The sequence below is a fragment of the Humulus lupulus genome, chromosome 2 (assembly GCF_963169125.1).
Source record: "Humulus lupulus chromosome 2, drHumLupu1.1, whole genome shotgun sequence".
In the NCBI taxonomy this organism is placed as follows: domain Eukaryota; kingdom Viridiplantae; phylum Streptophyta; class Magnoliopsida; order Rosales; family Cannabaceae; genus Humulus; species Humulus lupulus.
In genome coordinates this window covers 280,198,065-280,224,651 of record NC_084794.1, presented here as the reverse complement: position 1 = coordinate 280,224,651, position 26,587 = coordinate 280,198,065, and the positions used below count along the sequence as shown (strand labels likewise).

The window sequence follows — 26,587 nt, the reverse complement described above, 5'->3', positions numbered from 1 at the left end:
TATGCAACAAATAAAGGAACAACATGGCACCAAAACCAATCAGCATAACATAGAAATCAGAACTAGGAAACTGACCTGCCACCCTTGAGGAACTAATCTCAGTCTCAGACTCTATCTGCCTCGGAATAAACACTCGAGTTGGAATCGAGCTGTCTATCCCCTTTTGCTCATGCTCTCTTAGCCTTGGGCAATCCTTTTTTAAATTCCCAACCATGCCACATGCGAAACATGCCCTTGCTCGGCATTCTCCCAAATGACGCCTCTTGCACCGTGTGCATATTGGACGAGTTTTCCAGCTTTCATTCCTACTTGCTCCAATAAGTGGAGATACCACTATCTGAGCTTCGTGCTCCCTGACACTCTTCTTCTCATTTCTTATGCTCTTAGCAGCAAGAACCTTCTCTACCACCTGGGCATAGGTAGATACTTCATGCATTGGGGCAACTCTAATGCCCTGAGCTATTCCAGGATTCAATCCCTGAACAAACTTGTCCTTCCAAGCTAAATCTGTGGGTACCATGTCAAAAGCGAACTGGCCAACCCAACAAATTTGCTAACATACTCGGCTACTGTTGTCTCTCCTTGAACGAGATTCAGAAACTCATTCATCTTAGCGGTCTTAGTTGCATCACAGTAATACTTTTCATTGAACAGCTGCCTAAATTCTTTCTAATCAATCACAGATGTGTCTCATGTCTGGGATACTACTTCCCACCACGTCCGGGCATCATCCCGCAATTCATAATGCTTGTACCTTGGTTAATCCAAAGGACATCACTAGAAATTCATAATGTCCGTACCTTGTCCGAAAAGCTGTCTTCGGTATGTCCTCCTCCTTAATTCTCAACTGATGATAGCCTAACCGAATATCGATCTTTGAAAACACCGTACTCCCCTGAAGCTGATCAAATAAATCATCAATCCTAGGCAGTGGATACTTATTCTTAATGGTCAGCTTATTTAACTCCCTGTAATCAATGTACATCCTAAGCGACCCATCCTTTTTCTTAACAAATAGTACTGGAACACCCCATGGCGAGAAACTTGGTCTGATAAACCCCAAATCCAACAATTCCTGTAGCTGGATCTTTAATTCCTTTAACTCCTCTGGAGCCATTCTATAAGGTGCCATGGAAACTGGCTCCACCCCCGGTGCCAACTCTATGACGAACTCAATCTCTCGCTGTGGCGGCAACCCCGGCAAGTCTGCTGGAAATAATCCTGGAAACTCACATACCAATCTGGTTTCATTCGGTCCCACTGCCACCACCTTAGAAGTATCTACAACACTCGCTAGAAATCCTATGCAGCCTTCCTGCATCAGGTCTCTTGCCTTCAGTGCTGAAATCATGGGCACTCGCGGTCCATTCACTGTCCCCACAAATACAAAAGGCACCTCACCTTCCGGTTCAAAAGTCACCATATGTCGCTTGCAATCAATCGTTGCTCCATACCTCATTAACCAATCCATTCCTAATATCATATCAAAATCATCCATATCTAGTTCAACCAAATCAACAAATAGTTCTCTACCATCTATCTCTACTGGTAATGCTCTAACCCATCTCCTACAGACTACCAGTTCTCCTATTGGCAACAAAGTCTGAAAATTCCTAGCATACGCAATACTAGGTCTACAAAGATGATTTATCACCCTAGCAGATACAAATGAGTGGGTAGCCCCTGAATCAATCAATGCAGTATACAAAGAACCAGCGCTAGAGATCTGACCTGTCACAACTGAGGGACTAGCCTCCGCCTCAGTCTGAGTCAAAGCGAATACCCTGGCGGGAGCGAGACTATCTCCCTGCTTTGGCTCTTCCTTCTTAGCTTGTGGGCAGTCTTTCTTTAAATGGTTGGCACTCCCACAGACAAACACATGCCCTAATCCGGAACTCACCCTGATGTCGTCGCCTACACCGAGGACACACTGGAAAACTCCTCCAGTTGTCACCACTGCCCTGACGGCCACCCATAGAACCCCACACCCTCCTATCAGAACTAGGAGGAGTAAATGAATATGGAACCCTTCTTTTCTGTTCACTGGGGCCACTGCCCCGACTAGACCCAACGAAAGGAGGCCCTGTCCTCCTAGCATCACGCCTAACAGTGCTATCCTTCCATATCTGATCCTCAGCCCTCTCTGCAGTAAGGGCCTTATCCACCGCTTGTGCATAAGTAGTAGTCTCTGGAATCAATGTAATATTCACATCATGGGCGATCATCACATTCAACCCCCGTATGAATCTATCTCTCCTGGCCGTATCTGTCGGCACTAGGTCTGGCGCAAACTTTGCCAGTCTATCAAACCTCAAGGCATACTCTATAACTGATAACCTATTCTGTGTCAGGTTGATAAACTCATCAACCTTCGCACCTCGAATCGCTATGCTGTAGTATTTCTCATTGAAGACACTCTTGAATTCTTCCCATGTCATGACTGCAACATTCCTCCGTTGTCTCACCACATCCCACCAGATGCGGGCATCGTCCCTAAACATATAGCTAGCACAAGCTATCCTTTCACTTCCCTCAACCCTCATAAAGTCTAGGATCAAGGAAATCATGTTCATCCACTGCTCTACCCGCAGTGGATCCGATCCACCCGCAAAGGTAGGAGGTTGCTGCTTCATGAATCTTTTCGTACAAGAGTTCCCACCTGTTCTCAGTCACAGGCTGAACCGACACTGGCGCCACATTTTGCTATATTGGTAACCCTGTAACCTGTGGAGGGGCCTGTTGCCTCATCTGACGGAGTTCTTCCTCTGTTCTCTGCAGTCTAGCCTCCATTTCGGCCAATATCTGTTGCCAGTTCTGTGGGGCAGGTGGAGGGTCCTGACCCTGATTGTCATCCTCGGCCCGATTGCCGCGGAGTCTGGACGATTGCCGAGGCATTACAACTATATGCCTGCAATCAGTGACACCGCTTACCAGGCATGATAACAAAATCCAATTCCACCTCCTATTCTCCCCAATCAACCAACATCAACAATCCAAATGTAATACAAATAGCATATAACATACAACGGGCCTTGCCTTGGCATCATGCATATGTTATTTCACTTAACATGATCTTTATAAACTAAGTAGGAAAACAGGACAACCAAGCACATATTCAAACATAATAATCAACCATACCAAACAGATGGCAGCGTGCGTACATGTTCGGTCAATCTCCAAAACCAATAAACCTTGGCTCGCTCTGATACCAAGTTGTAACGCCCAACTACCTTAGAGCCGTTACTAAGTGAAGTTTAAATGTGCAATCAACTCGTTAAACAAGGTTTTTAGAACAAAAGTGTGATTAAATAGAAATCTAGGCTGTAATCTTTAAAAAGTACCCTATTTCATTAAAAGTTCAAGAGTTTAATATTCGGGATCCCATAACTCAGTTTACAAAATATTTACAACTCAATACAAGTTTATAAGTAATTAATCATCAAAACTAGGGTTTGTACAGCCATTTCTCAAAAATATTCCCAACCAAAGCAGTTGAACAGGCCAAACATGTACGTGCCGCCCCCACGCTCTCCGTACTCATGGCTGGTTGACTTTCTCTTTGCCCTTACCTGCAACACAGAGCACCCGTGAGCCGAAGCCCAGCAAGAAAACTCAAACAATACATAACATATGCATAATATACAGTCACTATAGCAGACAACTTATATCTAGTCAGATAGTCCATAAAATCTAACACATATACGGCCATGCCGTCCCAGAAGCATTACCATAGCCTAGGATCTCGGTCTACCCCATAAGGATATCCCATGTATCCATTGGGGTCTCACCCTAACCACGAGCACTCTATGTGCTAAGTGGTATTCTCGGCTTCACTACCGTTCTCGCCCTTCGCCGTTCCCGGCCCTTCGCCATTCAATCTGCTCTTACCATATTTAGCATTCTCGAATAACAATCAAACATACAATCATTCATATTAGGCTACATCCTAGCAACGATACAATTTAGGGCCACGCCCTGCAACAATTCTATGGGCCCAAGCCCTGCTTTACGGGTGCTACAGTTTTCTTACCTGTATCCCGAGCTTTTCGATGCACCAAGGTCACAAGCACGGTCCTCTAGCACGAGCCTCTCCTAAATCCTAGTCACAACACACATAAAACACTTTTAATACTAACCAATCCCAAAACCACTTCCCGAGACCAATCCCGTACTCTCGTGACCTCTAATTTCCTAAAACAATGTATTGGAACCATCCCCCGAGCCCCCGGGCAAAAGCCCTAAAAATGTAAAATTACACTGTCAAAATTTGCCTAGGGTCTAGGCGCTCCCATCAAGGGCCTAGGCGCCCAGAAACGTTTCCTGATCCTGATGCAAGCCTGCTCCGCGACACCAAAGAACAGGGCCGCGGCGCCCCTACGCGAACCCAGATTTCGGGGTTTTCTCTTGCGTTTTTCCCGAGCTAAAACCACTCCAAATCATCCCAAACAAGTACCTAAGCCCCAAGACCAATTCAAAATCCCAAATAAACCATCTATCAACCTATAAACACCACCAACAAACTCAAACACACAATCACACCCAACATTCACACTTGAGTTTCAGATTTCAAACACTTAAACCTATAAACCAGAAACTTAAACCAAAGCTTGAGAAACTTAAACAATGCTTCCAAATCCTTAAACCATATCTGAAAAGAAAATTCAAAGATGTTTTAAACTCTTACCTCAATCAATAACTCAGCTTGAACTCCCTCAAATCCCAACTTTAAACCAAACTCCTCTTGATAAACTAGCTGAATTCTCATGCAAAACCAGCCATGGCTATCCTTCAGTTTTCATTCTTACCTTCTAAAATTAAGCTCAAAACTTTACAAAACAGGGGATAAATCCTTACCTCAGAGTAGTCCTTGACCTAAGTTTGATTCCACACCCTTAAGCTCTTCACTAGCCTTAAAGAACTCAGCTCACTTCCTCTTCCACTTTGCCTTCTAAGCTTAGTTTTTCCTCTTCCTTCTTGATTTCTCTAGCCCTCAAAAACTTGATTTCAGTCATACCTAGCATAAAGGATCGTGCATTTCCCCAGCCAAAGTTATCTAAACCTCTGCCAAAAGACTATCTTATCCCTCCATCAAAATCTCTTCCTAAGTAAACCTCAAGGGCACTCTTGTCCTTTCACCTATATTGCAAGTCTACCACTTCTTCCCCCTAAACTTGCTACTCTCAGCGGTAACTAATGGTTACCCAGGTTACTCAATCACAAGTAACCATTAACCACAAATTCTCAACTCAACTCACAAAATTCCCCCAAAGTACCCCTAGGCTCCTCCCGAGCCGGGTATAAAATCCCGTTGTGACTTTTAAGTTAACTAGCTCTCTAGGACCGTCTTGGCACGTTCATCACACTAATATCACCACACTCACGTGGTACAAATCACATAATACGATTATCACATTTATGCCCTCAGCGGGCTAAAATTACCAATTTACCCCTATCATGCAAACAGGGTTCACATGCATATTTATACCACCTAAACATGAATTCTAATCACATATTCATTCAAATTCATATATTATCATGTTAATTAACTTATTGCCCTCCAGGCACGCTAATCAAGGTCCTAAACCTTATTAGCAACTTAGGGTGTTACAAAACACATATCATATATCCAATATTCGAATACAGGGCATTCAACATGCTTACTTAAAAATTACTAGCATAATTAGGACCATGAATAAACACAGAGACTCAAGCTTCGAACATTCTTATATTCAATAATCATAGCATGCCCTAATCACATGTTTCTCGTGCAACACACACATCACATTTAATCACTTGACATGCCTCAACAATAACCAGGCATGTCACATTTAAGCATCCAACATGCATCAAGAATATCCATGCATGTCACATATACACATGGTGCAGTTTTCTTACCTCATATTCGAGCTAGAATGAATAAAAGAACGACCCTTGAGAACGATCAACTTTTAGTCCTTTAGCGGTCACCTAGTCATAACCAAATACAGGACATCATCAATAAAAATGATCAACACAGGTTTCCAGACCAATATATATCCTCCGGGACATCAATCCAAACTAATCCAAGTAGTAGGAACAATCCCGAGGCCTAAAACTATGTTCCCGGAGTCTAAACACACAAACGGGCTCAAACCTGCCCAAGGGCTGCGGCCCTGGCACCTTGTGTCGCGGCCCTCAGCCATTCCTGAAGCAAGGGCCGCGGTGCCCAACAAGCACAATCTCAGCCACCTACTTCTTCGAGCTAGGGCCGCGGCACTCCAAGAACAGGGTCGCGGCCCCCAACCCAGAACATGCCCAAACTCGTTTTTCTTCATTTCAAACCCTCCAAAAACTTACCTAAACACTTCCAAATCATCAAATTAAAGTTCCTAAGCTTCCCAATGGTCTAAAACCATCAAAACTCAAGGCTCAATCAAACCAAAAAGTCAACGATTAACAAAATCCAATTCAAAGCTTAGAAACTATAAAAACTCAAAACTTAAACTTAGATTACCTTTGATTGGGTTGTTTTCTGTCGAATCCTTCAGTTAAGTAACTTCTAATCTTTCCTAGGATCGCTATGCCTCAATCCTCGCTTGATTCCGACTCCTAGAACTCGAGATTTCTTCAAAAAGGCTTCAAACGGTAAAATGAGCTAACGAAGGAGAGAGGAAATGTTTTCTAACGTACGTTCTATCTGACAAGCTACTTCAAGCTTAAGTAACCTCAAATATAACCTAATGCTCGGGGTCCCAAAAACTCCCCCGGGGACATTATAGTCAAAACTCTCAGAATTTCTTCCTGATCTCAATAACTCTCAATTTATCATAAAATAACATCCTCATAACTCAATATCCCAATAAAAGACCCCCGTTATGACAAAACTACTAATTCATAATATAAGACCGTCTCATGACGAATAGCTCGAATATATCTCCATAATAATGGAATCTCATTCACAAATTTCAATATGCATCCAAATATACAAATATGCCCTCAATGGGCCAAATTACCAAAACACCCTAATAATCAAACGTGGACCCACATGCATGCATATAACATCATATTATAATATAATTCACATAACACATGGATATAATCATTAAATATCATAATAAATCAATTATGACCCTCCCAGCCTCCTAATCAAGGTCCTAAACCTTATTAGGAAATTTGGGGCATTATAAGGAACGATCTCGAACCCTTAGGAAGAACCCTTAGGTTTGTGTTCCCGCACTCAAGACACTTATTGGCCAAAATCTTCTATTAGCACCGCGACGCCCCCCAATTAAGGTTGCGACACCCCCACACTTAGGGCCGCGACTCTCCAAAAACAGAGAGTCCAACCTTAATTACTCTTGACACGGGCCGCTGTGCGATAGTGGTTCAGAGAATCGTCTAGGCCCCTGGGTTCATGTGGTCTGCGGCGCCCAAGAACAGGGTCGCGACCCGACCCTACGAACCCAGCTTTTCTCTAATTCAAATCCTCCAAAACTCATCCCAAAACCAAACCAAACCCACAATTCAATCCCAAAAAATCAATGGTACATCCCAGGTAACAAAACTTGACTTTGCTTAAGATTAAAGCTCATCAAAATCGTAAAATAAAATCCAAGCTTAAGGAAACAAATCTCAGAAACTTAAAACTTAGATAACCTCTGATTATGTTGTTTTCCAACTAAATTCCTCAGGCTGTTAAGCTTCTAATCTTCCCTAGAATTGTTATGACTCTAACCTTGCTTGAATCCGAGCCCTAAAACTTGAGTTTCCTTCGAAAATGCTAACGGGTGTCAAGTGAGAGAACGAGAGAGAGAACGAGAATGTTTTATGAGTTTTATAGTTCTGAGAAGTTACTTTGAACTTTAGTAACCTTAAACAAATCTCAAGGCTCAGGGTACCCAAAAACGTCCCCGAGGGTAAAATAGGCAAAATTCATAGAATTCCCTCCTCATCTCACTAACTCCAAATATATTCTCAAATATTTATTCCCATTACCCAATATCCCGGTAATGTACTAAATACCCAAATACCCCTTGACTCACCCCGAGTCAAGTATTGGTCCCATTGTGACTTACCCGCTAGCTTGCTCCCTAGGATCGCCTCATGCCGAGTAGCCCAAATATATCCACATAATTATGTGGTGTCTCATATATATCACATATATGCTAAATATACCCATAACGGGCCAAATTATGAAAATTTCTATTTTAATCAGAAACGAGCCCACATGCATATTTAATACACCTAAACATGCATATCAAGTCATATCATAATATAACTCACATAATCATATAATGATACACATATATATCACATAAACACATAATTTTCATAATTTTCCATCCTGACCCTCTAATCAAGGCCCTAAACCTTATTAGGTAATTTGGGACATTACAAATATAATGTCTTGCAAAAATCGTTAAATTTCTTTGAGTAAGATTTGAGACCACTGCCTATTCTAAGCTTTCTTTCTTGTTTGATTTTCTAGGGAAATTTGAGTTTTTATGCTTAATGAGGTGTCCTAAATAAAAAAAAATATTAGGCCTTCTAATCATTTCAAAAAAATGCCAAATTTTTTGACAATACCCAAAATACCCATCTCATGGACTCAAAACGGGTATGTTTTAAATATTTATAACTCGCAAGCACACGAATCATATATGAAATATAGTGTTCGTGTAAGCACGAGATCGAACCCAAAGGAGTTGTCTAAAATCGAAAAGGAAACATTTTAAATCAAAATTAATAAATTCTAACCTAGCCCCAAAGATTGATGAGATTTTTGTATAATAAAAATAAATAAAAGATAATAATAAGGATATTAAAGACAATATATATAACTAAATTAATAATTTTAAACAAGATAGTAAAAGAAAGATTATTAAGATAATAGAATCCACAAAATATAAGTTCAATAATATTTAAAAGTACATTGATTCCCAAATTTTAGTAATAATATGTAACACCCCACATCACTATGGCTGCTTTCTGGAATGACGACTGGCCCTACAAACCAAGACAAGTCTTTCCAGCGTGCTTTGTCCTCACTTGCACACTTCCTGGGAAAACTTCTCAGGAGGTCACCCATCCCTAGATTACTCTAGGCCAAGCACGCTTAACCATAGAGTTCTCAAGTAATGGGCTACCGAAAAGAAGATGCACCTTCCTGATAGAGGTAGTACCCATCAATCTATTTAAGCCCTCTTCAACTGTGTAGTCCCATACCTACACAGTCTTAGAATCATTATACTTGACCTTCCCCAGGCGGTGTGAGATTGCACAGCTTACCCGGTATTTCCCCTTACGAATCACGGGATTTTGACTGTCACATAATAGAAATTAATTAAACCATCACTTATTCAAATTAGATATTCTATTTAAGCACAAGTTTTTATAAAAATATAGGATATATCTTCACTTTTAAAAATTATAATTTCAAAGCATTTAGTGTAAATCAATTTAATGAAATAACAAATAAATCAATGAACATTATTTATAAGGCAAAACATAATATTTTTGTTCTAAGCATTGGATGTGTACAATTTAATGACACATCTTACACAAAGAACATTATTATGTTTTTGCACTAATGAAGAACAAAGTGTAAATATGTTCTAACAATCTAAAATACAAGATATTTAAGATGAAAGAAAATATTTGAAGAAGAAAATCCATAATGATTAAGCTAGTGAGAATAATTGTGTCGATTCTTGATATTAGTGAATGAATAAGTTAATTTACTTTTCCTTACTGCATGTGATTAAGCTTCTTGTGTGTAATTTGGATTTTCTTGTGCAGTTGCAGGATTGTAAATGCTTCAAGAAAAACACCTCATTCACATACATTTAAAACCACAAGTATTTTTAGGTATAAATATATTTTTTTCAGTTGCAAATGCAAAGCTATATTCCAAATGAGTATATGTCCACCATCTCTGTGTAATCCTCCAATTTTTATCTACAAAGATGTATATATTATTTCAGCATGGAGCTATTTGATATTTTCTTTGGGTCCTACTGTTGACGCCGTTTTTCGTCAACTTAGAAAAGAAGAACAATTAAACGAAAAATACCAGAGGACACAATATGTATAGACATGATTTTTTACGTGGTTTAGCAGTTAAAATCTGCCTAGTCAACGAGTCTGTGTTATTAACTCTTTGGAATTCTCTTAAAGCTTTTTGGAAGCAATTATATAGAGTTTTTCCAATCTCAGTTTCTCCAAATTATTCGTCCCACTCTATTTATAGAGTGGTTTACTAAATATCTTCCCACATAATTCAAGTTGATATGATACAAATCAATTAAAATAAATGCCATTAAATGCATTAGTTACTACGTACGCGGTAATATCCCATGATATTTGGGATTTAATAACAGATCACATCAGATCCCTTAAACATAGGGATTTTACAACAATAAACATGTACACACACATCTTACAATAATAAACATGTACACACACATATTACGTTCACCCATCGCGAGCTCAGCACCTTGGTTCACCTCTGTTGTCGACAAGTAACGTTGATGAGACCACCCTCTTCGAGCTCACAATACTCGAGCTCGAATCGTCTTGTCGGAAATGAATCAAGAGATTTATGCAAGTGTTGAACCATAGACATTGTGAGTTTCGAGCCTAACTTATAACCTCAGAACACCTCTGAGACCACGTAATTTCCAAGCTCACTAATCAGGACGTTGTCGCATTTACTGCTTAGCGAGACTGTCTTTGACTTGTTGATTACATGACGATTATGCTTGTTTCGAGCTAATACCTTACGATCCAGAGTTTCGAGATCAAGATTTCCATTCTCGAAATCAAGATGTAACACCTATAAACTATGTAATTTTAGAGTATGATTGCATATAGAACATACTAAGACTCTAAGGGCATGCATCAAATTCCATAACTACATAAGTTTTGCTCTATTTTTTCAACCATTAAAAGTATGTAATTAACAATTTATGGCTAAGCTAGTTAGTGCATTCAAGTTAAGCATAGGGGCTGAGAATGATGAAAAGCTCAGTGTTTCAGTTGATGACAGGGAATCTGTTGGAAGATTAAGATCTGTTTCTTCATTTTGTTTTAGGTCATTGGCCATTTTTTGTTGAATAGAGATATGAATGTGACTTATCAAATGTCACATAAATTAGATGTATTTTTTGGGTAGAAATTCCCCCTTCTTTCAATTTTTATATTTCATTGATCATTCTATAAAAGCATTTTACTATTTTCCGTCTATGAAATAGCCTATACATTTAATTGCTTAGAAATTCGCAAGTATCTTGATGAACACATGGAACAACTAAAGGTCCAAGGGAATCAAAATTTGGATCAACTACAAGAAATTGAGTTTCCTCAGTGGTTTCGAAATCGAGTAAGTATCTATTTATAAAACTAACTTATTCTTTAAATTCATATTAATAAATTAGTGGATTGAACAAGATGACAATACTTTTTATTTTGCTTTTATTAGATCAATCAATTACGTAAGAGTGGATCAGAGGAGGTGACAAATGAAATATATGCAATAGAAAATAGATCATATTCCTCTGCATATTCATATCCTGAGTGTATCATCAATGTCGTTAGGTTTGTTACCGAGAAGCGAGATATTAATCACAAAACATAAAATAGTGGCATTTTTGTTCCTGGGTTAGATGGAACTAACTTTTATGGAGTTTTGGAAGATATAGTTAAGATGTCATATCTAAGAGGATATAATGTATTATTGTTCAATTGTAAATGGTATGACACTAGGAAAAATAATATCCAAGAAGATGGAATATTTACTAGTGTGTTTATTGGTGATCAGTGGTTTCAAGATGATCCATTTATACTTGCATCACAAGCACAAATGATATTTTACACTAATGATGAGAAGAATGGGCGTGATTGGAGATTTGTACACAAAGTCAGTCATCGAAATTTGTGGGATATTCCAAATATTAGTGTAGATGATCAAACAGATACAAGTTATGACATCCCAATATTTCAAGAAGATAATTTTTCTAATCTTCATATATGGATAAAACTTCCACAACTTGATAATGTTCAATTTCACCGTGACGATGTTGAGGCTGAGAATGTCAACATTAATGTCGATGAACTTCTCAAAGTAAGCGTGAATGATGAGTTTTTAGTTGATGATGATTTTGAAGATGACACACTTGAAGAATATGATGATGAGGAACGTTTTCTTGAAGATATCGAGGATGACACATCGGATGAAGAATAATATGCTTCAACCTTAGTTGGACAATGATACAAATTCACATTACGCTCAAGAGGTTGTGTGTTCATTGGTTACTCAGAAGGCATGAAGTCATATACCTTACTTGACCTTCAATCAAATAAAATTTTTCATTATTGTGATGTTCAATTCCACGAAATATATTTCCTTTACAATCTAATATTCAGTTACTATTTCCTGATCATATATTTCCCTCCTCTATATTACCTAGTTTTTCTTTTACTGTAGAGAAGGATAATCTGCAATCTGAGTTGCTACAACAACAAAACAATCGTAATACTCTTTTATTTTTTGACCTTCATGCAGGGAAAAATAATACTAAAGATAATGTTTCTCAACAGGTCCATCAAGATCGAACCATAACTCCTATTACTACAAAAATAGGTCGTACCATTGTTTCACCTCCACACTTATCTGACTATATTTGCACCTATACCACTGCCTCTTCCTCTACAACACACCCCATCATTAATTATCTTTCCTACTCTAAATGTTCGCCATCTTTTTGAGCTGCCATTTTAGCTACAACCACTGTTTCAAAACCAACCAGCTGCTCTAAAGCCTCACAAATTACGGAATGGTAGCAAGCCATGCAACAAGAACTCCTTGCTTTTAGAATCTAATCATACTTGAGATGTTGTTTCAGTTTCCAATGGCGCTCATATAGGAGGTAGTAAGCGGATATACAAGGTAAAATATAATCCTAATGGTACTATTAATAGGTATAAAGCTCGATTAGTGACTAAGAGTTATACTCAAATACACAGGGTTGATATCTAGATACTTATGCCCCGATTTCTAAGTTCAATACTTTTAAAGTAGTGCTTGCCCTTGCAACTCACAATAATTGGACTGTGCATCAGATGGATATCAATAATGCATTCTTTCATGACCACCTTGATGAAACCATCTACATGAAACTTCCATAAGGATACTCATCTCAAGGGGAGTACTACCTCAAGCAGTTTGCAAACTCAAAAAAAGTATTTATGGGCTCAAACAATTAGTGTCAAGACAATGGTATGCCAAACTCAGCCATACTCTGCTTGAAGAAGGCTTCAAACATTCATCGTCAAATCATACACTATTCACAATAAATAAACCAGGTGTATTCTTAGCCCTTCTCATATATGTAGATGATATAGTTATAACAAGTAATAATGAACAAGCTGCTACTCAAATTAAAATCCAGCTAGACAATAAATTTAAGTCAAAATATTAGGGTCCTATTCATTTTTTCTTAGGCCTTGAGATTGGAAGAAACAAAAATGGTATTTTTGTATCCCAAAGACCTTTCACCCTTCAATTGTTGTCTGATAGAAGATACTTAGGTTCAAAGGCTGCTTCCACTCCTATGGAACCAATCCTCAAACTCAACAAGGATTCAGGTGACTTTGTCCATGATCCAAATGCTTATGGAAGCCTCATTGGCAAGATGATATATCTCACAATCACTCGGCCAGACATTAGCTATGCATTCAACCAGCTCAGTCAATTTCTTGTGGATCCCAGATAGCCTCGCCTACATGTTGCACAACGACTACTTCAGTACCTAAAGGCAACACCAAGACAAGGAATCTTTTTCCCATCTCCATCTTCCGTTGAAATTGCAAAAGTCCTTCAGAATTCTATCTTTGCTGATGTTGACTGGGGCAGCTGTGTTGATACTAAGAGATCAATCTTATGATATTGTGTCTTCTTAGACATCTTGTTAGTGTCTTAGAAGTCAAAGAAACAAATGACAGTGTCCCATTCTTTAGCTGAAGCGGAGTATCGCTCCATGGCGAACACCACTTGCAAAATCACATGGTTGCTTGCCCTCCTCAAAGATTTTGACCTTCATCATACTACATCTGCTCTTTTGTGATAATAATGTTGCCATACACATTTATGAAAACTCTGTATTTCATGAAAAAACAAAATACTTTGACATTGATTGTCACATAGTCGGAGAAAAGGTTTAAAGAAGAGTGCTCAAGATGATACATGTCAACTCCAAGAACAATCTTGCTGATCTTCTAACCAAGACCTTGTTCCCTACTATTTTTCATAATTTACTTTCCAAGATGGGTGTCAAAAATTTATACACACCATCTTGAGGGGGAGTATTCAAATTAGTTAACCAGTTATTAGTTAATTTTAATTCTATTCAAGTGGTTAATCACTTATTCCAGCTATATAAGCTGGTAAGACTCATGTACTTGTACATACATATAGAAATACAATAGTATTTTCTCTTCATGTTTCTCTAATACCTATGCACCACCCACCTCTTCTTTCTCAACTACTGGAAGAAAAAAAAACCTCATGGTTTTATGAAAGCATTCATAGCTAGATACCATGAGGATACGTAACAAAATGCACCATATATCAATACAAGGAAAAAAATTGTATCTAAAATCTCAGTTGATCACATAGTGCCACTATGAATTCTATTAAGCAAAAAATTTATTTATTGGGATATGTTGAATAATGGACATAATAAAAATATATGTTAAAAATGGTCATGCCATACACGTGTTTTAGTTTGGGTGTAAAATCAACTTGTTCCAACAATGTTTATCATTGTGGCTATTGCACTTGTTCCTTATGCTCTATATTTTTCAAAAGGAATTTAAATAAATATAAACATAATACGACCAAGAAATTTTTTTATTTGTTGATAAGTTTTTTATTCACTGTTTAGAAGAAGTCCTTAATTAACAAGTGCAATTAGCGAAGTAAAAAAAATTAATGGTAGAAACCCAATAAATGTTGCTAATAAGATATTAACATTGTAGGCAATAAATTTATTAAAAAATAAAAGTGAATAATATGTTCACATTTATTCATCAATAATAAAAAATTCATTCAACACCCCAATTGTAATTAACATGCATTCAATATCTTTCTTGCCCCTTTCATGAGCATAAAAATATAACAAACTTAAAATACAGAAGAAAAATTCTAAGACTTGAGTTCTCCTAATTTTGGTTGGAAGGAAATGGAGTAGTTGACATCATCATCAATATAAAGTGTATGTTGGCCCATTGGAATCTTTCGAACCCCAAATTGGTCCACAACACTTAGGTGCTTGCAAACATGGATATCAACTCTGACTTGTTGTCGTGATCCAGCAGCCAAGTGTACTTTTCGAAATCCCACTAGTTGCTTTTGGGTAGCCAATTTTCCAGTAGGTGGGATTGAGTAAAGGAGTATGGTGTGAGTCCCATCCACGAGCCCAGTATTCTCGACATCAATATGGACTCCCAAGACAAGTGAATTACAATTTGTATGAGAAACTCTAACATGATTTCTTGATATCTTTGAGTTTTTCAAGCCACGTGAGTTGAAAATTGGAACAGAGACGAGTGTGGGAGCTTTCACTACCCTATGGGAGAACTTGGTGTAGCTAAGACCGTGGCCAAAAGGATAAACAACTGGGCCTTTGTAGAAGCGATAAGTTCTTCCTGGGTATCCTGTTTTTTTGTTTGGTCTAAGGTCCATGATTGTCATTGGCACCTTAGCTAAGTACTTTTGGGGGTACCATGTCATTGGAAGCTTTCCTCCTATAATAAATTTGTACTAGTATAAATATAAAAACAATAGATCACTGATTAAAGCTATACAGACACATAACACAAATGATGTTTTACCTGGATTCTTAGTACCAAATAGAATATCGGCAATGGCAGCTCCCCCAGCTTGTCTTGGGTATCCAGCCCAAAGGATGGCACCTATGCGAGGATTACTCTTTGCAAATGAAATATCAATAGGGCCACCAGACATCAAAACTAGAATGATTGGGCCTTTTGAGGCTGTAGCCACTCTTGAAATCAGCTCTTGTTGGCGTCCTGGTAAGAGAATGTCGAACCTATCTCTAGATTCTGCCTCAATTGATTGATCTAGGCCCATAACTAATACTGTTGCATCGCCTTCCCGGGCTGCAGCCTCTGCATCTCTAAAGTGCTCATTGTCATAACAAGAAACATCACTGCAACCTTGTTGATAGATGGTTTTTGAATACTTTCCAATTCCTTGTAACGGTGTGGTATAACCACAAGGAATACCTAAACAAAATAAAAATAGAAATATGAAAAATAATCAATCATATTAAATTATTGGAGGATTCTTCGGTGCACTACCTAAAAAGGGCTACTGACACACCTTTTAGTATTTTTGGTAAACAATTTTTTTTATGATCGTGTACATTGTAGTTATTTAGATCATCTTGTAAATTTTCAGAAAATTCTAAATAATTTATAGTGACGAAAAATAAGGTTAAAAAAGGTTAGCTTCCACACGGATAAAAAAACAGTCACTACTGCACAAAACTATTTGAACTTTGTTTTCTACATGGTAAATTATTCGGAATTTTCTAAAAATTTGCAAGATTTTCTAAATAACTATAATATACACAATCATAAAAAAAATTTGCACTAAAAATACTTTCCGAACAAAAAAACTAGAGAGATTGTAGAGGTGTGCCTTTTTTTGGATATAAATTATTTATTAAGGAAGAGAAGCAAAAGAAGTACCAGCATAGTTTCCTATCATAGTGTCAGTGACATTAGAATTAGGACCAATGATAGCTATTGTTTTATAGCGTTTAGCAGAGAATGGTAAAGTGCGCCCACGATTTTTTAGCAGAACAATGCCTTGGTGGGCAGCATCAATGGCCAATTGTTGATGGGCTGGGCTGCACACATCATTTGGGCCTAATTTACCGAATGGCTGAGATGATGGTTCACCATCAAACATGCCTAATCTCATCTGGACCTTGATTGTGTTAGTAAGGGCATTGTTGATGTCAATCTCGCTTACTAAACTTCTATTCACAGCTCCTTGCGTGTGGTCTTTAAGAAATGGGCCACAATCCAAATCCAATCCTTTGTACCATCATCATGAAGTGCACAATTTAGAACCCATAATAAATAGATATAAAACTATAAATTTTGTAAAAATGTGAAAGTAATAATATATATATTTATATATATACCTGCTTTAATTGTAATAGCTGCTGCTTCTTCTCGTGTCTTGGTATAATGTTGGCTATCATATAAGACACCCACCGAATCACAGTCTGAAACAATGTACCTGTTTGTGTCCAACAAATTTTAATAATGTTAGTCAATAACTAAGTATAGTTTAGACAATAAAACAAATATTTGAAATGGGGCCATCGCACTCACCCATTGAGGTTCCATTGACCTCTAATTATGTCTTTTAAGATATTAGGGTTAGCACAAGTGGGTATTCCATTGACTTGATTGTAGGAGCACATCACACTTGCAACATTTCCTTCCAACACACAAGATTTGAATGGTACGTTATAAGTTTCTTCGAGATCCTGCTGGCTAACCTTTGCATTGTAATGGTAGCGGTCCACACCATTCCAATTGTCAAGATCATAAGCCGTGTAGTGCTTGCAGCAAGCAGCAACCTTCAGGCGATTTCCTTCTCCATTGCCTTGGAGTCCTTTGACATAGTTGGCCGCATACTTTCCAGACAAGATGGGGTCTTCCCCAGGAGTTTCTTGGCTTCGTCCCCACCGAGGGTCTCTCAGTATGTTTACATTTGGGCTCCAATATGTCAGTCCAGCCTGTCCTCCATTATACATTGCTCTTGCTTCATCAGACACAACCTACATTATTGATAGAATCATAAGTACTTAACATATATATATATATATATATATATATACACATATAATCTATATATACTCATCACGTACTCGCCCAATTTCTTGCCATAATGACTCATTGAAAGAAGCAGCAGTAGTAATGACTTGGGGGAAGCTAGTGGCCCCAGGGAAGGCCCCACCAAACTTAGTCCCGGGACCAGTATTTGCCACCCCATGAAGGGCCTCCGACCACCACTCGGATGCCTGAATCCCAAGCCGAGGCACCTCTGTAGCGGTATTCACCAACAACTTGATCTTCTCTTCCAATGTCAGCCGTCCGACCAAGTCCTTCACTCTCACATCAATAGGCAATGTTGTTTTACAGAAGGTCAGCTCATTCGTCAATTTGTTTTGGGGGTCACACGCAAACGACTGTCGAGCTCCGACTTTGATTGCTCGAAACGACGTGCAAAATAGGAAAATGGCAAGAAAAAATGACAAGGTTTTGTTAAAGAAGTTGTCGTTTTTGCCTCTGTAGTTTGCCATGGTGAGAAATTTATTGGATTAGATTAATGTTTAATTGTCTCTTTTTGATATATGGGATTTGTATGAAAAGATGAAATATTTATAGTAGTAGACGAAGTGGTTTCTTGATGAATAGATTTCTAGATATTGTTAAAACTGTGAAGCTAAAACAAGAAAAAGTGAGAAAAAGAAGAGATTGATACGTCAAAATGAGTCTTTGTTACACGCATGCATAGCCTTTATATAGCTCTGGTCAATTAGAGTATTCTTCTCTAGTTTCTTCGGTAGAATTAGTAAATTTAATCAACTAATATTTTATTAGCCATGCCTTTAGAAACTGAATTAGCTTTAGGAAACGAGAATGATATATTATACATAGCTAAATTTGAAAACAGAGTGTAGCTAGTTTATCAAATATCAACCGTTATCAACGTTAGATAATAATGTATAACTGGGATATAATCACAATTAAAAAATGTGTAGATAAAGCAAATTAATTATTTTAACGGTTTGTTTAAATGGATTATTCAAAAATATTTAACCGAATATATTTTTAAAATTAATTAAAAATAAATATTTATTAATTATATTAATATTAATATAAATTTAAATTCAGAAAATATTATTATAATAATATATAATACAAAACTAAATATTTAATAATTATATTAATATGAATTCAAATATTATAATAATATATAATATTTAATACTTACATTAATATAAATTTAAATAATATAAAATATAATAATAATAATCTTAATTTTTATTAAAATAAATTATCATTTATGTTTAAAAACGTTATTATATTATATATATTTTTAAAAAATTATAAACAAAGTTTTAGTTTAATTTTTAATTTAATATGATTATGTCATTCTTTTATATACAATATTATTTATTTATTTGAAATTTATTTAACAATGATACAACTTTACTAAAAATAATTAATAAATTCTATAAATAAAACTAAACAAATGTTGCAAGTTGCTTATATCTATAATATATATATATATATATTTAAGCCAACAAACATTATAAATATTTTGGTTTCTATTTTAATTTTGTTTGATACTTTTTTGTTATTTTTGCATAAATAATGTCCTCCAATGTATAGATTATACCTAGGGTACTACTATAGTAGTGATTATTTTTAATCACTATCTATATGTATTTTTAGTACATAAATAACTGCAACTCTAATTTTTTTTACATGATGATGTATAATGTAATTACATGAGACCTCCCATAAATTTTAAGAAAATTTCGAATAATTTAAAATGCTGAAATCAAGGTTCAAACAACTTGTCGCATGCATGTTTGTTTCAATATTTATACATGCGCGTAATAAGCTGTTTAAATCATGATTTCAACATTATAAATTATCTGGAATTTCGTGAAAATTTGTGAGATGTCTCGTGTAACTACATGATATACCGTCACGTAAAAAAAATAGAGTTACAACTTATTCATATATAGATTATACTAAAAATACCTATTGGTAGTAATTAAAAACAATCACTATACCTTAAAAATTTCCAATACCTAATTGTGTGTAAAATTGTGGTTTGCTGCTTTGATTACATTACGATCCAAGTGTTTTGTATAACTATAACTTTTAAACTGAGACCATCTCCAATGGGAGATGCAAATATATTACTATATTTGGCACTGAAAGTCAATAATTGATATATTTAGCACAATTTTTATATACTGGGCTTCAATGCACAATTATAAAAGTTGATGCAAACATAAATATTTTATTAATGCTCATTTAATATATATTGAAAATATTAAAAAGTAATAATTTTCCTTTTTAGTTTATTATTATCTAAAAATCTAATTATATAAAAAAAATATTCATTTACCTGTAATGTTATACTAAAAGTAATAATAAAATAGTTTAGCAAAAAAGTAATAATATAATATTAAAAATGACATAAAAATAAATAAAAAAGTAATTAATTAATGCTGCTACAAATGTACATCATGTTATATTCTGTGTTAAATTTGACCCAATTTTTTGTACACTGTTAGAGCATTTTTTTTTGTAGAGTGTGCTGTATTTTAGCACCATATCACCAATTTGACGCTCCATTGAGTAATTAGAATATAATATAGTAAAGTAGTGCCGAATGCCGATCACTAGGTGCATATTATTAATTTGAAGCAAAAACTAATTAGGTTTTTAAGTTTTCTCATGATTGACATAAATATAAATATTTTTTAATTAAAATAGGCTTACCTAGGGAAAAAAACCCAAGGCAGGTTAAAATTTTCTTTAAAGTAGGGAAAGTGATTTTTATTTTTTTACACTATGGACTAATTTATTGTTGACATGCGTCCCTTGACGGTTAAAAGTGAGAGTTAACCATTGGTGTCTAGGGAATGCCAAGAAAATCCAACAATATTTGGTACTTTTTTCCATAAAAAATGTCAATAGTTTTAACATCCTACTACCCTAGAGTCGTTACCATGTGATTTTAAGACGTGCCATTAGCTCGCTAATCGATGTTTTAGACTAAAAAATGTAATTAAAGTGAAGACTCGTTTAATGAAACTTTAATAGAAAAGATTTGGACATCCATTAAGATTATAAAAGAGTTACATTGGGATCCTAAAATATTGTTTAAAACATATTTACAACTCAAAAGTTACTTTACAGGTGGCCTAGGCGACAAAATCAAGCATTTATAATACGTTCCTCAAAACTATCCCAGCCATGGCAGCCAGGTAGACCAAACATGTACGCGCCGCTCCATGTCCTCCAACTCATGCTTGGTCAGCCTTTCCCTTGCCCTTAGCTGCACCATAGAGCACCCGTGAGCTAAGACCCAGCAAGAAAACTCCACAAACATAGCATATATATAACAGTTCATTCCACTAAATGCATAACCTAAATAGATACAACAGACAATTCACACAGCAGCCTAAGCTGACCAAGGTGCGTTACTAGGCACCAGGTTCACGGTCTCACCAAGCGGGTGAATACAATACCCTAGATGGCCATGCCTTAATGGCCTGCATTCAACATGATTGTTTCCGTTTCCGGACCTTGCCAATCCCGACCTTCACCAATCGGTCACAAACACATATACATGACATAACAATTATATGCATCCATATATAACACTAAACTCAGATAATCGAGCCATGTCCTGCTCTACGGGTACCAATAGTTTTCTTACCTGAGTCCTGAACTGACAGTACCAGGCGATCCCGAGCACGATCCTTAACTCTGAACCTTAGCCGTAAAAGCTAGTCACAACGTAATGATAAATAGTCATCACAATCTAAATCAATTAAAAGCCTTCAAAATAATATACTAGCCTCTAGGACCTCGAATTCTACTAAATTGGGTAGTAGGATCCTTCTCGAACCCTAAGTTTGAGTTCCCGAGCCTAAAACCCTCAATTGGCCACTATTTTCCATTTGAGCCGCGACCCTCCTCAGGGTACCGCAACCCTCCTCAAGTCAGAGAGCTCGAGGCTCTCACTAGGGGGACACGGCCCATGGTGTGCCCTAACTTGCACTATGACTCTTGGGCAATTTCACAGACCCCCTTGGCCTGCTGGGTTCATGCGGGCCGTTGCGCTCAAGAACAACTCCACGACGCGACCTCGAGAACCTAGAATTCCCCTTGCGTTTTCTTGAGCCAATTCCACCAATTCACACCCCAAACTTGCACCAAGGTCCCAATTGAGTTTAAAACTCTAAACAACACATTACAAGCGGTATAAACACCTCAGAAAACCATAAAAATCCCAGTTTTAGTCAAAACCAAACCTAAGTCTTAAACTCAGCTAAACCTCAAACTTAACTAGGGAAATTCATGGAAAAAAACATGTTCTGAACCTTACCTCAGTGATGATTTCGACCCTCAGCTGCTGCTAACCACTTCCAAACTTCAACTCCTTTCAATTCTGAAGCCCTTTTCCACCAGAAATTCAAAAAGAAGGATGATCAACCAAGCATAAGGGAGAGAGTAGGTGAGAAACGAGAGAGAGAGAGAGAGAGAGAGAGAGGGAGGGGGGGGGGGGGGGGGGGAGGGGCTGAGAGGCTAAGTGTATCTGACTACATCTCAACGCTTCTCCAAGTTTATCCCTTGGCACCCAAAATGACCAAAACGACCCTTAGATCAATTCTAGCTGTTTAATGCCACCAAGGGTGAATCCGTCATTTGCCATATTCTCGCTAATTCCTCGAGTATTCCTATAAATCTCCAATTAATCCCGACATACCCAAATAACCACTAAATACGTACTATGTTCTCAAAATACTTATAGGCTCACCCCGAGCCGGGTATCTGACCCCGTTGTGACTATTCCGCTAATCCACTCCCTAGGATCGCCGCAGACCACACATCTGAAAATATATCTCCACAATACTGTGGTCTTACTCATAACACACATGATTACATTTATGCCCTTAACAACCAAAATTACAAATATGCCCTTATTAACAAGAACATGCCCACATACATATTTAATTCACCTAAACATGGATATATATATTCACGTGATAATATAACTTAAGTAATTAAATATTGATACACATATATCACAATTAAGCACGTATTAATACAATTATATCATTTATTGCCCTCTTAGCACACTAATCAAGGCACTAAGCCTTATTAGCAGATTTGGGACGTTACAATATTAGATAGTGGTTCTGCTCGAACTATTTTCGTGATACATTTTGTGAAACTATTTTCCTACTTGCTTTTCATGATTTTGTTTTACATTATTCTCATTATTCTAACAATATTCCATCTCCAAATATAACTACTCATGAACATGATCATAAATTATTGAGCCTCCTTCAAACTTCAACCTCACTAATGTAATTCCTATTGACATTGCTCATTCCTTTCGAAATTCAAAAAGGCCCCTTATCTACTTTTCATACTATCACATGTTTTTTATTATAAGAAACAATCTCCATCATTTCATGCATTGTTATTTGCTATCTCCAACAATAATGAACGAAAATTCCATGGCTAAGCTACTAGTCATGAAGAGTACCTGTGAAGGGTCTCAAGGTCTCATTCCAAATGGAAGTCTAAGCAGCAAAGCTCGAGGAATACATATGGCTTCGGAGACTGTGACCACGTGCTTGCTCGAGAGACATGGAGACCACCTTGACACACTTGCCCACCTACCTCTGATATAAGTGGTTGCTACTTGACAACGTGGGTGTCCCCTCTGCACAACCAACAAAGCAATTTTTTAGAAGATCAGAATTACTTTTGGGAACAAGTGGTGTGCTGCCTGACACTGACACCACTACCCCGAGCATGGATGTATGCACGTGCACCTACAAGCCTCCATGAAGCTACTCAAAGGGAGGAGTGCGCAACTAACTTGGTAGACAAGTCTAGGCCAGCTCGTAGGCCACCTTAAGCATGCATTACTTCTTTTTCTTGTTGTGATCACTAATTTGATACTCTATTTATATTTTCCATGTACTAAACCCCGAAAAAAGGGTATTAGTCACCCCAATCTGCCTATAAATAGGGTTGGAGACTTATAGTAGAAACAAAAAAACCTGTGCATGCAAAAACATTGCCAAATTTCAAACTCTGAGATCTTGAACCCATGCACGCTTTCAAGTCAATAATATCGACTCATGGACTAGGCTTAATTAATAAGTTGAACCACATAAAAACTCTTGATTGTCGTTTGTGTATTTCATAATTCTTGTTCTTGTCGTTGGTAAAATCTTGCATGAACATATGTAAATTTAAATATTAAAAATTTAAAATAAGACTAAAATGTTTTTTTTGTCGGAAATATGACTAAAATATTAAATATGAAATAATTAAAATTCTTGTAAAATATAATAAATAAATTAATTAATCATATTATCTAATTATAGTTATGTAACTATTAACAACACTTCCACACATATATGTGTGTGTGTATATATATATGTTAGGCAAAAGCAACGTGCAATGCACGGTTGCTTAGTTTTATTTAAAAAATGTATTAGTTTCTTTTTATTATGTTTTTTAATTTTCATATAAATTTTAAATAAGTAAACAATGTCATATATTATAAAAGAATAACATAAACATATAAAAAAATAAACCAAAACATTGTCTATAGTATATTAAAGACACATATTATGATAATTTTTATTTTTTAACGATAAAAATAAAAAACCCTCAAATCAAGAATCCATTAAATACACATTTTTTTATATATATATATAAGGATATGGTGCATTCTAGTATTAAAATGAAATATTTTTTTTTTCTAATTTGCTTTTAGAAAAAATACATATGAATTTCAATATAATAAAATATTAAAAAAAAAATTCTAAATTCAAACTATGAATTTAAACAGTTTATTTGATTAACTTTTAATTATTTAATTTAAAAAAATTAAAGCGAAAAAAAAGTTATATGTAATCATATATTATTTAATTAATGGCTAGAGCAATTAAAATACGTAATTTCTCATTAAAAAAAACTAAGTGGAAAAATAAGAAAATATATATATATATATATTTATGTCTTATTTCACTATTACATATACGTTTGGATAAACAAAATACGTTAAATGAAAAAAAAATTAATAAAAAAAATAATAGAATACATTTATGCACATAAATATTTTTTGGTTATAGTTTTGAAAATATAATTGATAGAGTACTTTAATAAATTAATATGACATTTGAAAATATGTTGTTGACGCCGTTTTTCGTCAACTTAAAAAAGGAAGAGCAATTAAACAAAAATAACAGAGGAAACAAACAATATAGACACGATTTTTTACGTGGTTCAGCAGTTAAAATCTACTTAGTCTACGAGTTTGTGTTATTCACTTGTTGGAATTCTCTCCAAGCTTTCTGGAAGCAATTTTACAGTCTTCCCAATACAAGTTTTCTCCCCCCTTCCAAATGAAATGTTCCTTTCTATTTATAGAGTGGTTCAGTGAATATCTTCCCACAAATTTTGGAGAGATATGATACAAATCAATAAAAATAAATACAATTAAATGCATACAGTTACTACGTACGCGTATATATCCCATGATATTTGGGATTTAACAATAGATTACATATGATCCCTTAAACATAGGGATTTTGTAACAATAAACATGTTCACACACAGCTTACGATCTTGGACACTAGACTCACACGCCTTCGAAACCGTTCACCCATTTCGAGCTCGACACCTCGGTTCGCCTATATTCTCAACAGGTGATGTTATTAAGATCATCCTCTCTAAGCTCACAACGCTCGAGCTCGAACCGTATTGTCATTGTGGCTTCGAGCCTGACTTATAATCTTGGAACTCCTCCGAGACCACATAGTTTTCGATCTCACCAATTCCGATGTTATCTCTTTTACTGCTTAGGAAGACTGTCCTTGACTTCCTCATTAATGCTGATTTACATGATAAATATTCTTATCTCAAGCTTACACCTTACGAGCCTGGATTTCGAGATGAAAATCCTCATTCTCGAAATCTGGGTGTAACATTTTTCCCCCTAAAAAGTATCACTTCGAATCCTATGAGAAGGAAACTTTTGAACTGCCATTTTCAAAAATTGAGCCACCTGCCGCACTCAAGTGTGGACACGCGTTAGCCATGGGTTGCTCAATCAAAGTACTCGAGTACTTTGTCAACACACCCACGTCTTTTGGCATTCAGCTTTTTGCCGCCATTGTCACGTTTGCACCCGACCGTCTGATCGAACACCAAATCCAGCCAAAGGCTCAGATTAGCTCGACCCTTAACCTCCTTTTGGGACATATATATATATATATATAGCTGCATCGTCTTCCTCCTCTTCACTTTTATGTTTCAAGCTTCAGAGAGAAAGAAAAAACCAGAGCCAAAAATCCTTTTTTCCTCCTTGCATGTTCTCTAAATCAAGTAGACAAAACAACCTTGGCCTTTTCGACTCCGTGAGATCATTCCTACAACCTCTTCTTCAGTCATCGATTTCACTATATCCGCAAGCCTCTGTGTGTGAGTTTCTTGTTCTTGGCTCTTGTATTTTTATTTCTTCGTGCATTGTTGTGTTTCTTCAGCACTGTGAGTATGTTTACTAGTTTTTCACTAGTCGTATAAGGATATTAGTAGTTTTAGCCACATTTTTTAACTGATACTTCATAAACTTTCAATTCAAAGTTTTTTTTTGAATAACACAGTTCTGAAACCCAGATTTAGTGTAAAAAATACAAACATAGGGTTTTTTTAGATTATGTAG

General features: G+C 36.4%; 1 protein-coding gene across 1 annotated transcript; it reads right to left on the bottom strand.

Annotated features, from left to right (window-relative positions):
• Positions 1 to 15,084: 15,084 nt before the first annotated feature.
• Positions 15,085 to 18,389, bottom strand: LOC133816731 (beta-D-xylosidase 1-like). The gene is made up of 6 exons (XM_062249067.1): positions 17,949 to 18,389; positions 17,407 to 17,858; positions 17,214 to 17,311; positions 16,753 to 17,103; positions 15,871 to 16,284; positions 15,085 to 15,783 (listed from the first exon to the last, which is right to left on the bottom strand). The coding sequence occupies exons 1-6, from the start codon at positions 18,381 to 18,383 to the stop codon at positions 15,182 to 15,184; spliced, it is 2,352 nt and encodes a 783-aa protein (XP_062105051.1). The 5' UTR covers positions 18,384 to 18,389; the 3' UTR covers positions 15,085 to 15,181.
• Positions 18,390 to 26,587: the final 8,198 nt, after the last annotated feature.